This window comes from Mytilus galloprovincialis, chromosome 10 (genome assembly GCF_965363235.1).
Source record: "Mytilus galloprovincialis chromosome 10, xbMytGall1.hap1.1, whole genome shotgun sequence".
Classification (NCBI taxonomy): domain Eukaryota; kingdom Metazoa; phylum Mollusca; class Bivalvia; order Mytilida; family Mytilidae; genus Mytilus; species Mytilus galloprovincialis.
Genome location: NC_134847.1, coordinates 67,378,664 through 67,397,990, shown reverse-complemented (window position 1 = coordinate 67,397,990; position 19,327 = coordinate 67,378,664). Strand labels below are relative to the sequence as shown.

The 19,327-nt window shown below is 31.3% G+C and overlaps 1 protein-coding gene across 1 annotated transcript; it reads left to right on the top strand.

Annotated features, from left to right (window-relative positions):
* The first annotated feature begins 551 nt into the window (after nucleotides 1-551).
* LOC143048188 (C-type lectin domain family 17, member A-like) lies at nucleotides 552-17,418 on the top strand. The gene is made up of 6 exons (XM_076221718.1): nucleotides 552-638; nucleotides 6,953-7,025; nucleotides 12,849-12,964; nucleotides 13,911-14,004; nucleotides 15,257-15,475; nucleotides 17,230-17,418. Exons 2-6 carry the CDS (start codon nucleotides 6,968-6,970, stop codon nucleotides 17,262-17,264), a joined length of 522 nt encoding a protein of 173 aa, XP_076077833.1. The 5' UTR covers nucleotides 552-638; nucleotides 6,953-6,967; the 3' UTR covers nucleotides 17,265-17,418.
* Nucleotides 17,419-19,327: the final 1,909 nt, after the last annotated feature.

Here is a 19,327-nt window from a genome sequence, read left to right as displayed (position 1 = left end):
CCAAAAATGACAAATACCACGAAACGTCTGTTTCTACATAGATATAGGAAGATGTGGTATGAGTGCCAATGAGACAACCATCTATCCAAATAACAATTCCTTTATAAAGGGAGAGACCCCTGGCACCCCTTAGGGTTACCCATCTCCGCCGTCAGGCTACACAGACTATGCAGACATAAGTTATTGGACATATGATACCACTACACATATCCATCATTCGGTGAGATCTCATAGACTTTGGGAATGTCAACAGTTTGTGCTTCACTAAATAAATGTACATCCATAAAAAATACAAGTGAGTATATTTATATGTATATAAGCAGTTTGATCCTTTCAGTGTATAGCCTAATATGTATTTTCCGTCTACGGAGGGTAATGATTTAACTTTGTTGTCATTCTTGAATTTTGTTAATAGATGTGTTTTATCATTTCTGATTTTGCCATTTGATTAGTGACTTTCCGTTTTTAATTTTCCTCGGAGTTCAGTATTTTTGTGATTCATAATTTGTACTTTTTACCGGAACTGAAACAGGCATTGACACCGACTGTTAGATACTTAAGTTGTGACGTCATTCTTTACATTGACGAAGACGCTGAAAACAGGAAAAACAAGGAAGAGAACGTCAGAATAAAAATATGTAAGAATATGAAATTCGTAAACACATAAGATAACAAATTAATTGCAATTAAACAGTTGCGTACAATGTACACATAGTTGGTCAACACAGGAGGGTTGGTTCGGAATATTTAATTGTAAATTCAAATGACAATATTAAGTCAATTTTGACGATGGAAAATGTTTCTGTTTCTCAAGTTTCTCATTTTCTCAAAACTGTACATCGTATTCGTGTCTAGTTACATACAATGTATATAACTAGTTATATCTAAGGAACCGTAATTCTAAGTTATATAGGTCCATATATTTTTATAGTCCCTGTACTCCAAACAATTTTATGTCTTGAAAGGCTATTTATTTTTTTCCGTGACGTTCGTATCTGGACTACAAATAGTAAACAAATAGTATAAGGACCTAGACTATTTAAAGGACTACGGAACAATTTTGTTCTTTCCTCAATATTTTCTTTGTATACGTTTTTGCGTCAATGGTAGTCCAGATAATTATGCCGTCTGCTGTCGGTATTTTTCGATTTTGGCTTTTTTTATTTTTTTTATTTTATCCCACATTGACGCAGGAAGGCGTCAAAGCAAACATTTAAAATAGCCTTCATAGTCGATGTCATAATTAATAATAATTATTTGGACTACAGTCATTCTAGTCCAAATAATTATGACGTCTTTGAAGGCTATTTTTTATTTTATTATCATATAAGTATGACGCCTTCCTGCGTAAAGAAAAAAAATTATAATAGCCTTTCAATATGTCATAATTATTTGAACTAGTCATTGGACAAAAGCAAGTTCGCACTCCCAATTTTTTTTATCATTTCAACTAAATTTATTTTTTTTCAAAGTAACTCAGGCAAATTTATGTAAAATAAATACCATAAGATGCAGAAATGATGAAAGTTTTATTGTCTTTTTGGTCTTGATATTATTCATGCTCATTTTGATTTTTAGACATTAAGGTGAACACGAAGAAAAATATTTCTGGAAAATTTTTCTACGTATTCTAACCAAATCAAAATTGTAAAAAAAAATGCAATTGTGTTTAACCCATTAATAAATTAAAACAACCCTCAGAAAAAAAAATTGAAAATTTTCAATTTTAGCTAAAAATAGATTGATAGCCTACGACTGGACACAATTACGAACAATTTCAAATGTTTGCCCTCTGAACTCATATTTGTTTATGATTATCAATAAATGATTCTATAAATTTCCCTTGTTTTGATGATTTTATTATTTAAGTGCACTTGGTGAATGTTGATGATGACAAAATCGTTCCAAAATTATTGTAAAAAGTAAAAACACAAAAATACTGAACTCCGAGGAAAATTCAAAAAGGAAAATCAAAAATCAAAAGGCAAAATCAAAAGTCCAAACACATCAAACGAATGGATAACAACTGTCATATTCCTGACTTGGTACAGGCATTTTCTAGTGTAGAAAATGGTGGATTTAACCTGGTTTTATAGCTAGTTAAACCTCTCACTTGTATGACAGTCGCATCAAATTCCATTACATTGTCAACGATGCATGAACAAAACAAACATACTCAAAGAGTAAAAATGTCAAAAATAGGGGTACAGCAGTCAATATTGTGTTATCATCTTAATATCACAATGAGAATGACAATCTCCCCTGGAAATTATATAAAAAAACACATAAAGGTAAGTGCATAATGCCTTCTTTTGTTAATATATTGAGAGAAAAATATCTCCTGATTCTGTTCATATGTGTGATGCCTTTTATCTTGCCAAAATACACCCACAATTGACGTTTTTTAGACTCTTGTGACCCTATTTATGGTGAAAGGAAAATACGTTAACTTAATGTTGACCTATATAAACAAAAAATCAGATGAATGAAAGGATCACCACCGAAATGAAGAAACTTGAATGCAGTGCTCCTTAAAAGAAGGAACTTACATAAAAACAAAACAAATACGAAATCTTACCTTTTAACATGGCAGACATTTCGTCTGCAACTACTTCTGCAGTACAATTGAAGTAAAATACAAACTTTTGCATCTTATCTTTCTTTGGAAACGAGTTTGAAATTAAGAAAAATGTATGTTTTATCAATCTAGACTGTTGCCATTGATTTCTTCTGCAAGATATATTAATATAGTGCTGTTCGGAATTGCGTCCATATGTGGCTAACTTGACCCGTAAAACGAGGTAACGCAAATCTTACTAAAGTATCCCAACGTGATTAGAAAATTATGTGGGATATGATGCAAAATGGAAAGCCTTCATACATCTTAAATTCTATGGCAACTAAAGAAAAGTAGTCTACACAAATAAAATATTAATCACACTTCAAAAATCTTTCGTAATTGTGTCCGGTGAGGCTTTTTAGCGGAACTCACTTTTGTCCAATGACTGTGTACGCCACTGCAGTAGGCCAAGCAGTGAAACATGTGATTAAAAATTCTGTATTGGTACTTACTCCTGAAAGCTTAATATTACCGTAAGCATAGATCTACATCGTACCTTTTGTGTTATTTCTTATTGTCAAGCATGCCTTTTGTGTTATTTCTTATTGTCAAGCATGTCTTTTGTGTTATTTCTTATTGTCAAGCATGCCTTTTGTGTTATTTCTTATTGTCAATCATGCCTTTTGTGTTATTTCTTATTGTCAAGCATGCCTTTTGTGTTATTTCAACTTATTTGTAATATATTATTGTAAAGTCAGACTGCATCTTAGATTCTTTTACTTTTATTCTTTACTACTGATACAGGCTCATGTATTGATTTATTCTTGACAAACAACAGAAGTTGTGTAAAGTCAGTTGATATATTGTCACCGTTTTGTAGTACTCATGCACCTGTGTGTGCCGAGGTTAATTTTAAAGTGAATAAAGAATATACATACAAACGTACAATTAGAAAATATGAAAATGCTAATTATAAAGATTTTGTGGGTGACTTAAACAACATTGATTGGAATGAACATTTTCATTCATGTGATAATATAAATGACATGTATTCTCAATTTTTAAATATTTATTCAACAAATGTGAATAAATATATACCAACTAAAGTTGTTACTATACGTCCAGCTGACAAACCGTTCATGAATTCCACTATCCGTAGGAAAATGAGACAAAGAAATAGAATTCATTACAAAGCTAAAAATACTAATAATTGTATTCATTGGCAAAAATTTAGAGAATTACGTAATGAGGTGATTGATTTGGTTAGACAATCAAAAGAGCAATATAAACAAAAACTTACAAAAGAAATTACTGACAAAAATATACCACCAGGAAAGTGGTGGAGGATTGTAAAATCTATTTCTAAATTATCAAAGTCTCGTGAACCTACACCTTTTCTGAAATCTGAAGGTCAAATATTTTTACATCCAGTAAATAAAGCTGAACTCTTAAACTCTCATTTTTCAAATATTTCTAAAATTGATGTTGAGCCTGAACTTCCAAATAATGTACCAGACCCACCATTTAAAATGGAGGAAATAATTATTACAGAAGAAGAAGTTCTTGATCAATTAAAAAACTTAAATTGTAATAAACCTTCTGGTCCTGATGGTGTTTCACCTAGAATTTTGAAAGAAATTAAATCTGGTATTGTAAAACCACTTACTTTGTTATTCAATTTTTCACTAAAACTCAAAAGGGTTCCATGTGCATGGAAACTTTCCCATGTCACTCCTATTTTTAAGGGAAAGGGAAGTTGTCATGATCCAGTTAATTACCGACCTATTTCGCTTACAAGTATCATATCCAAAATTATGGAGAAAATTTTATTCAAGCATTTGTTTAATTACATGAAAGATCCCAATTTATTATGTAAATTTCAATCTGGTTTTCAACCAGGTGATAGTACAGTAAATCAACTAGCAGAAATATATAATACTATTATTTCCAATCTTGATCAAGGAAAAGATATTCGCTTTATTTTTTGCGATATTTCCAAAGCTTTTGACAAAGTTTGGCATGATGGTTTACTATATAAATTGAAAGTTTTTGGTATCCATAGTAATTTAATTGATTGGATTGGAGATTACCTAGGTGACAGATGCCAGAAAGTTGTTTTGGATGGGTTTTATTCATCTCAAAAAGGTACCAGTGCTGGGGTACCCCAAGGCTCGGTACTGGGTCCATTCCTTTTTTTAACTTATATTAATGATATAGTGGAAAATATGAGTAATCATATTAGATTATTTGCAGATGACACCTCTTTATATGCCATTATTGATGATGACTATGATACTGTTTCTATGTCTTTGACTGATGATCTTGGGAGAATTAAAACATGGGCTGAAAACTGGGCTGTAACCTTTAATCCCTCCAAAACAGAAACCCTTTTATTTTCTAGAAAAGATATCAATCCTCCCCCTTTATACTTTGGCATTGGAGGGGACCAAATAAAAGAAGTTAAAAGTCACTGTCACCTAGGTCTCAACTTTGAGAGTAAGGCTAATTGGAAATTACATATAAATGCAATTTATAAAAAAGCATGTTCTAGATTACATTTATTAAGACAAGTAAAATATAGTTTGGATCGAAATGTACTTATTACAATTTATACAGCATTTATTCGCCCTATTCTAGAATATGCAAACATTATATGGGATAATTGTACTTTACAAGAAGCTAACTTATTAGAAAGTGTTCAAATTGAAGCTGCTCGTATTATTACTGGTCTCCGACGTACAACTTCTCTTAAAAAATTATACACTGAAATAGGTCTTGAAAAATTATCAGACAGAAGGAATAAGCATAAACTTACTACATTTTATAGAATAAAAAATGGATTTTCTCCAAGTTATATGATAGATTTATTAGAACCTTGTTTTCTCACACCGAATGATTACAATCTTAGGAGAGACTCTCAGAATTATACCATCCCAAGGTGCAGAACAGTTTCATATTCTAAAAGTTTCATACCATCTGTTGTTAAACTCTGGAATGAATTAGATACTAATGCTAAAAATGCTTTGTCGATTAACCAGTTCAAATCTGTACTTGATAAAATATATAAACCAGAAATTCCTCCTAAATATTTTTGTTCAGGTATAAGAAAATTTAATATTATTCATTGTCAATTACGAAACGATGCAAGTAATTTAAATTCTCACTTGTTTCATGATTTTTTGACAGAAGAACCTTCCTGTCCTAAATGTTTATATAAATGTGAAGACAACCAACATTATTTTTTTGATTGTCCATCATACACTATTAACAGGATCACACTCATTGATAAACTGTCTGCTTATGGAGTTGATATTGATTTAAACTTGATACTATTTGGTGATCAATCTATGAGTATTGAAGACAATGTGCAGATAGTTAAGGCTGTTCATGAATATATAAAAAATTCAGAGAGATTTGTATAATGAAATGTATTTTATAGTCCAAAACCAAATTAACTTTTACTTTGTATGTCTGTATTTTATATTATATTAAGCTCTTAGACCCGAACCAGCTGAAAAATAATTAAAATTGAAACAAAAGTATAATGAAACGACAGTACATTGAAATTAATATTATTAAAGCTAAAAAGCTAATAAATGCACCTTTATTTCTATATCATTCATATATTCAATTTGTATATCTTTAATTTCTTAAATCTATTTTTTTTCTTTTCTTTTATTATTAACATTCTAAATTCTTTTTATATTATTATAATTCTTTAATGTATCAATATGGTTACTACTCGTTGTCGTTTTTCTTCAGGTGCAATAATTTAGTAAAAATAAGTACATGATATCAAACATGTTGCTTTAAAAATGAGTTATTAAATTTATTATTTTAGATAGCTGACTGGAGACCAATTAATTTAATGTGAGACCTCTAGATCAATGTTGGAGTATACAACCTAGAATACTAAAACTTTTTTTTTTTTTTTTTTTTTTTTTTTTTTTCATAATTTATTTTTTCATAATTTTTCTGAGTTAACATTTGAAGCATTTTAAAATGGACCTTTTAAAATAGTCATACTTTTGATCTGAGTTAACTATTTGAAATATCATTCCAGTCAGCTAAGAGGTATTTTTGAAAAATTAATTCTGTTTTGTCTTTATGTTTGTGTATGTGTTGCTTTGTTTGAATATAATATATTGTACCTTGTTTTGTGGAGAGGGCTTACATAGGCTATGCCTGTTGCCCAATCCAATTCAATTTATTTGAATAAAATATTGTTTAAACTAAACTAATCTTTTATGTCTTTGTCTGTGGTCTTTGTCATGTTTAGTCGTACTCGTAGCAATGCATATGAACACTAAGACTTGTTTATTGTTGCCTAAATGTTGGTGCGATTTTGTTGCATTAATAACTATATCATTATCTGTTTTTACCTTAACACAGAAACACACAAAGAAGATGCTGAAATTAATTGTCCTTTCGATCGTGCTGTTAGCAGTATTTAAAGCAATTGAAGGTGAGTTGAAATATAACAAATATTCAATAGCATTTAGATAAAATAATATGCTTACAACCATGGAGCCATAAAAATGAAATATGTTTCATTGTTGCGGTAACCCTACCTACCCTTACCCAAAAAGTGTCAGAAAACAAAATATATTAATAATTATAAATATAAACGTTCATATTAAATCTATTACTTTTTAAAAAAAAAAAAATTATTTAGAAAAAAGTTTTAGATTAATTTATGAGCGTATATATTTCATAGAGTTGTTCATTTGAAACTGAAGACCAATATATCAAACAAAAACATTATATGACAAGTTATTAAAGTCTACATCAGATAATTTCAGTCACAGTAAATTCACACAAATATACCAGATAAACTGCCATCTTTATACCAATACTTTTAGGGTTGTCTAGTCATATCTCAGTCTTCACGCTTAACCACAAGTCCTACGGCATTGGCGCGCAAAATTGCTTTCAGGCTTGTTAATTTCTTCTCTAGAAGCCAACATAATCCAACTAAAATTTTCAAAAAATGAGCTTCTGGCTTGTAGACACAAAAGTTAATCGTGAAGGCTGTTATCTTAAATGAAGCACCGTGACCTTCAGTTCTACTGAAATATAGCGTAATTCATTTTATAAAATCTGCGACTCGTTTCACTGAAATACTTGTAAGTCATGAATATTTTTTTATATATATAATATATATAAAATCCTCGGGTCTTTTTGATGAATTGTAATGAAAGTACACTTTACTGAGTGAGGGATTAACAAAAAGGGACAAGCAATACTTACTATTATTTTAGACAATGATACAACTATCAGTATCAATAAAAGACCAAATGACAAACATGTATATAGGAACTGACAATAGAATCGAATTCATAACAGTGTGACTGTGGACATTGATTGGCGCACTTAAATATCCCATTGATTGGGACAGATTAGGTGAACGTTCGTCTATAAAGCCCATTGCTCACGACGTCCTTAGTATGGACATTTAAACCGTGGGTCACCAAAGGTTCTCAACGCCTAAATAAAATAATTCGAAATACTTATCAGGAATTTGTGTTCTGATTTATATTGAATAATTAAACGTCCTTTACTTCAATACTTGTGTTTTGACAATCAATTTTCATAATATGATATCACATGTTCTTTCATAAAAAAAGAATTACTTATTGGCTTTAAAAGTTGCAATGCATGTGTTGATTGATTATCCTTTAAGGACGTCAAAGCGATTTAAAAATTGCGATTGTCGAATTATGTCATCTTTTAACTTTAACTGGTCTAAAATTTTATTTTAGAACGAATGCATAATCCACTTTCAAAAGTTGTGCAAATACAAAACAAAGACAAAATATACATCTGCCCTGTCTTTTTCGTTCTTGAAAGTTATTGGATAGTAAGAAAGCTATTTGGATTAAACCTTGTGAATTGTGCATGCATTTTTGTTTTTGTATTGGTTAAATGTATTATTTGGTGTATATATGAAACTGTTCTGCTATACTACTACTACACTTATGAAAAACACTTGGCAACAGAAACGCATTCATCTTATTTATGTTCAAATCGACCCAATTTACATAGAAATGGATGACTTTGTGCATTTTGTGATCGCTAAATAAAATATGTTCCAGACCATATGAATAGTTGAACCATCATACACGTACGGTCGGACCATATGAGTATACGCGTATGGTCATGACACGTGTATGGTCCAAATACTTATATGGTCCGGAACACATACATGATATTCTGTGCGTTGTATGTCGTCTATTCATTTTTTTCTTTTGTTGATTGATTTGACGTCTTTCTGTGAGTGATTATTTGTGAATGACTTTAAACTTACTTCCAATTCAATTCAATTCAATTCTTTATTTACACTCAGACAAATAATTTTTAAAACCAAGACTTGAATTACAAAAATGGCCAAACAGACCATGATTTTTTTTTAACATACCTCACATTCATTGGAAAAAGCTAAAATTCGCCAGGTCTTTAATTTCAACTTGGTGAGTTGACTTAAGTAATATTGCGGACCATTTTCCAATTGTCATGCGGTATCCCTATTTTTTTTCTCTCACTCAACTTTTGTGTTTGTTTTTACAAGCCAAGACCTCTTTGAGCTTTCATCCTATAAAGTGTGTATTTTGCTAATGGTTGAAGGCCATACGGGGACCTGGAAAAATTTGTCTGATTGTCTATCGCACCTCATATTCTTAATTTTACATGCAGTTATATCTATGATAAGAATAAGAATTGAATTGACATAGAGACAACAACCCAACCAAAGAGCAAAAAAAGCACAAGACAACATGTAGATCTTTCGTATCAAGGGAATTGCTATAAATATATGTATTTCAGGTTAATAGTATTAGGCCATACTCAAGTTATAAAATAGATCTTGTCGTCAACTTTTGCAACCAGCTTCTATGTTTCTATATTAAATGCACCTTTCGTCTTTTTTGGCCTCGACTTTTCCATTGGACAGACAGTTTTGTTTTCCGCCTTTTTTTTTTTACAAAATCATACAGGACGCATCGTTTGCTCGAGCCTCTGGCCTTTGGTAGTCTTGTATGTTTATTAATTTTTGTTCATTTATTTGTTTAGGAGTTAAGTATGACGTACATTTTCACTGAACTAGTACACTTTTTATAATAGTTTTTCGATATCGCCTGGGCAAAAACTATCACGAATATAATGCCTACCCATGTTAAAACTACAATAAAGTATAGTGTGCATCAATTATTTTTTAAGCCTACCATTTTTTTTGTCTGTATTGGATTTGTGTAGCATTAAAAAATACAAGAATATAAACTACACAGTGCAACTTCTAACAAGAATACAAGATTTATTGATTTTGAAAAATGCGACCAAAATTAAAAATTCGGAAAAATTCAACAGTTTGATTTTCAATTGAAATAAAATAATTGCTATGATCTACACACCGTTACTTTTTCCAATATAAATATTCGAACTATTTTGTTTTTTGTTTCCTTTATAAATTTACATCATTTTTAAGAAGACCACTTTGTGACTTCGATATTTAGTAGACTATAAAAGCGATGTTCATTATCTTTCTTCTGCTGTAAGTTTGATTTAGTTATATTGGTGTCATGAATGCCACCTCGTATGTTTTTAAATTTGAATAATGGGGAGTCAGGTTGTCTTATACGTCAATGATACAAACACAAAAAAAAAAACGACAAAAAATAAAATAATGTGCAACATTCATTCTCCATCAAAAGATACATCACATGAATGTAATTTTTGTAAGAAAAATACTAACTTCGTGAGAAGTTGTGTGTTGGACTGAAGAGCCCGTGAAGTCAAACTGACAAATATCTGAACGAACGAATCGATTTATGGTATAAAACAAAATCAGTAACTTTTCACAAACAAAGTCCACATGGTTAGCATTGAATAAATAGTAGGCCATTCTTTAATGATCACACCGTAGAAGTTTCCATAAGATATTGTGTGAAATAACGTGGGTCCATATTAACTTAAAAGTTGTTTATTTTTACATTGAATAAACTTATTTTTTTATATTATTTATTAATATCAGCTCTGAACATTAATATTCTTAAAGTGAAACTGTTGTAAGTGATGGTATAAAAATTATCTAAAACAAGTTTCATTTTATGTATTAAAATATGTAACAAGTGATTATTTAAATCCCCACTTGAAAGCCTCCGATAGACTGAGTGAGCATAAAATCATCGCCAACGACAAACAAGTTATAGGTAAATTTTTCAGTATAATTACTAACAAACGTGTTACCGTCGACCACACTGTTATGAATTTGATTCTAATTGCAGGTCTCCGTTCGGCCTTCAGCAAGCAGAACGCGACATGTGTTATCTACTCTTGGTTCACAAACCTACTCTTTTATGGTAAAGAATCAAGTATCACTATCAATATAATCTGGAACTGCAACAGTTGTAAAAACACAACTTCAGTAAACACAAACTAATTCTTGGAAAATTCGCACAAAATCATTATTAGGTAAACATAAATTAAGGATTGAAACTGGTCGTCATGAACGCAGGTTCAACTCTTGGCAGGTAAATTGTTTAGGAAAATGTTTAGATTCGATTTGATTTAAAAGACTCGTTGATACAAAATGTGGAACCAGTGAAAGAGAAAATATTTATTCTGCAAAAATTGAAAAATTATTATGTCGGTCAGCATACTAGTATAGCGCCAAACAAAATATAACAGGCTTCTAAAATCTAGATTGGACTATCTTTATACATCTAACATGTTGCGGCGTCAGCTATTTTGTTTTATGACGTCATAATTTTACGGGAACCTGTGTGATATCCAGTAATGGCGGACAAATAGCGATAAGGTGTATTCAGAAATGTATAATATTTAATTGTACCCTTCGTGGAGCGTTGCGTGGGACATGGAAATACCAGCCGTCCGTCTGGTCTTGTTAGTGCTATCACGTGTACTTTTCTTGACAAATTTTTCTAACTCATAGTTGTAGTCATAGGACAAAAGTGAGTTCCCAATCCAAAAATGTCCTATCATTTCAACTAAAATCAATATTTAAAAATAAAAAAAATTAAAAAAAATATTACCAAGTGTATCTATGAGAAATTTTTTTATAAAATAGATACAATAAGATGCAGAAATGTCTGAAGTTTTATTGTTTGTTTGACCATAATTTTGGTGAGGTTCGTTTTCATTAGGGCTATTCCAGAAAAAAATGTAGGGGGGGTGGGGGTGGAAGCGGCACATTATATAAAATTCCATTTAATAATACATGGGTGATGGGTATCAGAGCAACTTTTCACACTATAATGCACTAAAATTTTCAATTACAATTGTCTGTGTGGCGGGTGCTGACAAACACTGCCTTCCAACCCCCCATACATTTTTTTTTCTGGAATAGCCCTTATATAGTGGGTTAATTTAATAAAACACAAATGCAGATTTTTCTTACTTCAGACTAAATACAGAAAGGTCTCCGACAAGTTTTATAATGTTGGATGATCGACTTTTTAAAAAGAGTTATGCCCTTTGAATATTATATTTATGAAAAATGGCCTCGTTATTGCTCTCACATGTACAATTCTTGCCAAATGTTTATTAAACTTATAGTAAACTATTAGGTAAATATATATTCTGTCAACATTATCTCGGAAAGTTCTATAATGGTGGTTGATGGACTTTTGAAGAAGAAAAAAAAGTTATGATCGACCTTTTTTTAAAAGATTTATGTCCCTTAGAAATATTAAACTTTTTATGGGAAATGGTCTTGTTAGCTGTCTCACACTGACAGGTACAATTCTTGACAGATTTTATAAAAACACACTATTATAGGTTTAATATCAGTAATATCTTGGAAAAGTTCTATAAAGGTGGTTGATTCAATTTTTCAAAAAGATAATCATTTATGCAAATTGGAAATATAAATATGTGCAACTTGGGGGGACATTGATTTTTTTTAAAAGAGTTATATCATTTATACCCCTTCGAAACATAGAATACGTACAAAGCAGGGGACATTGGAACTTTTTATATCGACATGTCTATAGTTCTTGTGTGCGACAACAAAGCATGAGTACCGACTAAAAATAGGTTAGAAAGACTTTAAAGTGCTTGAAAAAAAATACAATATTGAATAATATAAGCTTAAGCAATAATTAGATTCATGAAAAACAAAATATGATTGGGCAAACAACAATAAGTATCGCAATTTTTACTATTTCTACACGCTATCGTTTTCTGGAAATAATCTACTTTATTCTAACAACGAATTCAATGTTAATATTATATTTATGCAACGTATGTTTTAATTCTATGTTATTGTTTTCAGCATGTCCGCAGGGATGGCAACAATTCCAAAACTCTTGTTATTTTTCAAGCGCGTCGATTGGTGACAATTCATATGCATCATTGGCGGCAAGATCTAAACACTGGTATAAGGCTCAGGTAAGTTTTTTTTATGTGTATGGTGAATGGTACTCAGTGGCAGACACAAATACACCAGATAAATGTACATTGTAAAATCACATAATTTAGATTTTGATATATTAATATAAATAAGATATTTTTTGGCGAGCTCTAACCGACAATGGTATTACCACAGGTACAGTGCATACAGTGTATCACAAACTTGTCTGACCGACAAAATGTCAGTCAAAAAACCATTTTGACAGACAGAACTTTCAAGATTTTTTAGTTGAATATATAGTAGAAAAGTTCATTTCTATTCGATCAGACATGATACATACCCTAAACTAGTTTGACACAGATTGGTGTACACTGAAATATGAACACTTTACTATAATTTAACATTCGGAAACTCTTTATTCCTGCTTATTAATCAAGGTAAAAGGATCATAAGGTGATTTGAATTGAGCATAAGCGGATAATCTCCAGATGAACGACTCAGAATTCTTTGATGTACAGTATTACATATATGATAATCTCTAACAAAGTGATGTACAGTATCACATATATGATAATCTCTAATAAAGTGATGTACAGTATTACATATATGATAATCTCTAATAAAATGATGTACAGTATTACATATATGATAATCTCTAATAAAGTGATGTACAGTATTACATATATGATAATCTCTAATAAAATGATGTACAGTATTACATACATGATAATCTCTAATAAAGTGATGTACAGTATTACATATTTGATAATCTCTAATAAAATGATGTACAGTATTACATATATGATAATCTCTAATAAAGTGATGTACAGTATTACATATAAAAAAAATATGATAATCTCTAATAAAGTGATGTACAGTATTACATATAAAAAAAATATGATAATCTCTACTCTAATAAAGTGATGTACACTACAGTATTACAAATATGATAATCTCTAATAAAGTTACTTGTCACTTTTTCAGAGAGCATGTAAAAAAATGGGAGCAACTCTTGCTGAAATTAATTCACAGGCAGAGCTGCAATTTGTAAGGAAATTAGCAATGTCTGGCCGCAGAAGTAAGCATTGTTTTGTCTATGTAATGTAAAAATCAGAAAATGAGGTATGAATGCCAATTATGAAACACTAGCAACTTGTAACTTAAAACAAAGATAAAGAATGTACACTGCTGCAATCTTCTCTACAACTTGCAATGATGAGAAAATCCTTTACCGAGTGTCTAAAATTGACACTAAATGCAAAAACACCGGTATTTAGTGAATGAAATTACACAAAAATAATATTTTCTGATTGCCAACCACTGGAAAAAAATGAAAAATAAAGTTTTTATTAACAAAATTACTGATTTCCAAGTTTTAAAAGGGAGAATTCATAAAAACCTGACAAAATCAGACATAAAACTAAACCAAATTACAGAATAAATGGAAAATTGTCATATACCTGACTTGTTATCTAGGTATTTTCCAATGAAATTGGTAGATTAAACCAGGTTTAAACCGTTTTATAGCTTACTTAACAAGGAAAGCAGAATATCTTAACCTAAATCAGTACATGGAGAAACTATTTAATTTTTCTAAAGACAAAGCACACAATCAATTTGTACACTTCAGTTACGTTCAAAATCTCATTATTAGCAAGATATATATGTATACAAGACTATACACTGGCTGGCTTAAGCAGTGTCTTGTATTTTACCAAAAATACTTAGCATTTAGTCACCAAGGACTAATGACGAACACAAAATTTAAGAATAACATGTCAGATCAAGAACCAATTTTTGTAAATTATTAAATATGTTAAAGTTCAAAACAAAATACAAAGGTGAAACAAAGAAGGATATTATATGGAGGGAGGACAATCTTATAGTTTGGCTTATTAGAATACTTGGGTTTCGGAAAATACTCAAATCCAAGTACTAATAAATACGACCTTCAACATGGAGAAATCCCGTATGGTCGGCTATAAGTGGCCGGAACCCTGAATAATGTGAATAATTAAATGATACGGGAAAAAACTATTAACGAAAAACCAATATGACCTCGCAAATCAACAATAATGGTTAACTAATGAACTACAGGCTCCTGACATTTGGAGAAGCACATACAAATGTGACATGTATGTCAGCGCCCAATCACCCCCTTTGACATTAAAAAGTTGTGTTACAGAAAAATAATAGAATTTAATGATTATTGTTCAACGAATTCACTGGAATTATCACCAATTATGAGTTCAGGACAAAGAAAACATATCTTACATAAAAACGAAATACTGGAAAAGGAAAGTTAACAATTGAAAATTATTAAATTTTAGCTTCTTGGATTGGTGGTACAGATGCGGCTAATGAGGGAGAGTGGAAATGGATATCTGGAGCACCAATGACTGTCTCCGACTTCAAACCTCTTACAAGCAAACAAATGATAAAATATGATCGTCCAGAGAGACAAGACTGTCTTGCTATTTCGTCACATGTTGATTTCCACTGGAGAGGTATATTTTGCATACAAGGATATGAATACATATGTGAACAAGGTAAGCTATGTCAGTATGCACTTTATTTTTGAATACATTTTTCACAATATAAAATGACGACTATATATTAAAAAAACGTTGTGCACAGTAAAAAGTATCTTTTTTTTACATCTGATCCCTCATGTTGGGCACAGTAAATAGTATCTTCACATCAGGCCTCACGGTCATAAAACTTTCGAGCATGATTTTTGTTTTCAGACTCGAAAATCAACCAACCAAATTGCTGGATTTCATGTTTCGAGCACGATTTTTGTGCTCAGAGCACTGAGCAAAATTGTATGCCTTCAAGGCCTGATCCCTCATGTTGCACACAGTAAATAGTATCTTTACATCTGATCCCTCATGTTGCCCACAGTAAATAGTATCTTTACATCTGATCCCTCATGTTTCGCACAGTAAATAGTATCTCTACATCTGATTCCTCATATTGCGCACAGTAAATAGTATCTTTACATCTGATCCCTCATGTTGCCCACAGTAAATAGTACCTTTCAATCTGATCCCTCCTGTTGCCTACAGTAAATAGTATCTTTACATCTGATCCCTTATGTTGCGCACAGTAAATAGTATCTTTACGTCTGATCCCTCTTGTTGCGCACAGTAAATAGTATCTTTAGATCTGATCCCTCATGTTGCGCACAGTAAATATTATCTTTACATCTGATTCCTCATGTTGCGCACAGTAAATAGTATCTTTACATCTGATCCCTCATGTTGCGCACAGTAAATAGTATCTTTACATTGATCCCTCAGTGCGTGAGTATTAACACATCTATGGTACATGGTGTAAAAGATCTTATAAGACATACATTTTATTGTATTGTTATTGCAGGAGGAGCGTACACGATTTTATAGATGATGTCAGCGAAAAAGTCTAGTTCAAATTCCCTTTCAGGAATTTTAATACTGATTGTTTCCCTTTCAAGTATGGTAATACTGATTGTTTCCTTTTCAGGAATGATATAACTGATTGTTTCCCTTTCAAGTATGGTAATACTGATTGTTTCCCTTTCAGGAATGGTATTAATGATTGTATTCCTTTCAAGTATGTTAGTACTGATTGTTTCCCTTTCAGGAATGGTATTACTGATTGTTTCCCTTTCAAGAATGGTAATACTTATTGTTTCCCTTTCAGGAATTTTAATACTGATTGTTTCCCTTTCAAGTATGATATTACTGATTGCTTCCCTTTCAGGAATGGTAATACTGATTGTTTCCTTTTAAGGAATGGTATAACTGATTGTTTTACTTTCAGGAATGATATAACTGATTGTTTCCCTTTCAAGTATGGTAATACTGATTGTTTCCCTTTCAAGTATGGTAATACTGATTGTTTCCCTTTCAGGAATGGTATTACTGATTGTTTCCTTTCAGGAATGGTATTACTGATTGTTTCCCTTTCAAGAATGGTAATATTGATTGTTTCCCTTTCAGGAATGGTAATACTGATTGTTTCCCTTTCATGAATTTTAATACTGATTGTTTCCCTTTCAAGTATGATATTACTGATTGTTTCCCTTTCAGGATGGTATTACTAATTGCTTTCCTTTCAGGAATTGTATTACTGATTGTTTCCCTTTCAGGAATTGTATTACTGATTGCTTCTCTTTCAGGAATGGCAATAGTGATTATTTCAGCCAGATAGTTTCATTTTATTAAAAAAAAATGTGTAGCATAAATTATAAGATCAAGATCAAAACGAAATTGTAATTTGGTTAAAAAATATATCATTCTGATTTTTTGTTTACTTTCAGAAAACAACAACAGTAATAGTCATGGTAGAAGTTGAAGAAATATTCTAAAAAGGAGTAAAATAAACAGAGGATTAAACTTCAAGATCAAATGATAAAAAACATTCACCTGACGCTCAATAAATTATTGCTGATTGGAAATATTGTGAAATAAACTAACAGAATTATAATATAAATAAATTGAACACCTGATATAGAAGATAATTTTTGATAAGAATAATAATCTACAAAAATGTACAGTTTATGTTATAGCAACAGTTCATATTTAAATGAAAAAAAAGGCCTTAGCCACAGTGGATTTCATTAACAATCTGTGAATCAGTAGGGGTCCGATAATATTGGTTTTTTGTTTTAAAATCATACAACGTGAGGCCCAGTTAGAGGATGTTCGCATTTTCAGTTACGTAATATTCCGTACAACCCGAGTATACATAGATAACAATTGTTTGTAGTAACCGATCCTTTACCCTGAAATTACTCAACCAGGTCTAAAAGTTAAAAAAATGAAAATCGTCCACTTAACATTCAACACCAATGTGCGCATTATCATATTATTTTTTTTTTTAAACTTTTTATTATTTTTTTCCAAAAACTTTTTTATCATCTGGTGAACTGAGGTGCTTTTTATTTACAACATGGTAATAAACCAATGATATTGCAATATTCTTGCTTGCTATATGAACTATGGCTCATATACATTTGTTTTTAATACTTTCATGGTCTAATTTCCATGTGACATCGTGTTTTTTGCTGTCCTTGGGTGTCCAAATTTTGTTGTCCTTTTCATTTATGGGGGAAAACATAATTATTTTAAAAGGATTTAGGAATTTATGTAACTTTACCAGTCTGCACCAAAAACTTTTTCAACTACTAGTCCAAAGACCAATATTCTGATATTTTTCTTATTAGGCCAAACAAAATTTTGCAAAAACTTACTAGTCCGAATGAAATTTTACTAGTCTGGGGCATGGGACTAGTGGCTAACCGTGCAGACTGCTTTACAGTTTCAAGTGTTAGATAATGGCTCCGTTTAATCTCTTAAATTCACGGATTACACCAACTTCTCTGCCTGAAAAAGCTGTAGATACAAAGGGTATAGAAAACTCTGCAAATTTAGAGAAACTGACATCAACTTAGCAGAAAAAAACGAACAACAGATCAACAAGTTCCCAAAACACTCTATAGGAAACTAAAGGGTGATCTGAACAAATTTTGAACGTCTTTTTTCTTGACCCCGAAGATCCAGGAGTGCTAGTATAGGTATCCAGCTGTAGCCTGCATGTAGAGTGAATCCCAGTTAACAAATTGACCCCAACAGTTTTTAGGTGGGATGGGAGTCAATCTGATCTTGTTTCAGCCGTCTCAAGAATATCATTCGAATCAAAAATACGGAATTTCACGATTTTTTCCGATTCTTGACTTCAACTGGACCGGAAACGGAAAGTAGTCGTTTCCTATGCGTATTTAAATAATAATTACGATCAGTAGTTATATACTTATTTCTTTATTTCTCAACAAACCAAATTACATTGGTATAGAGATACACACAATATATGCCTGCGGGGTTGCATTATTTTTGCAAGTTTTATGCCTATGAAATTCATGTGTAAGACCCCGAAGGGAAAGCCCACCCCTCCAGATAACCCAGTACTATCCCGATTTCAATTTCCCAAATTCGTATTTGAGCTCAAAATGCAATTTATAACAAGAGAAACATTACAATATATAGCGTCAGGTTGAGGGAACATGCATAAATTTCGAAATAAGTATCATAAATTTGACGTCTTAAAGTATGGAACGCCATTGGAGCCAAATAACGGTGGTTTGGGTATGACGGTCACAGCATGGTAAGGGTTAAAACTAGTTCAGGGCCTAAAGACTTGAGTAGATCAATGTCGGAAAAGAGTTTGTTCATATAAAAACTTCCGTACTGTACTAGTGTATTCGGAAATTTCTCTGTCTACCAGACAATATTTTTCATATCAAAGGCTCAGAGATCCAAGGTAACATTGAACTTGATCTTCTTTGACCTGTTTTCAGATCCTATATATCAAATAAAAAAAATTTGTATGACTGCCAATGAGACGAATCTCTTTTCAAA

What these genes read in the sequence shown, in the direction of transcription:
- LOC143048188 (XM_076221718.1), top strand. Translation starts at nt 6,968, where the DNA reads ATGCTGAAATTAATTGTCCTTTCGATCGTGCTGTTAGCAGTATTTAAA. An exon ending in AACACTGGTATAAGGCTCAG is followed by an intron (nt 12,965 to 13,910) that starts GTAAGTTTTTTT and finishes TCACTTTTTCAG; the next exon opens with AGAGCATGTAAAAAAATGGG. An exon ending in AGCAATGTCTGGCCGCAGAA is followed by an intron (nt 14,005 to 15,256) that starts GTAAGCATTGTT and finishes ATTAAATTTTAG; the next exon opens with CTTCTTGGATTGGTGGTACA.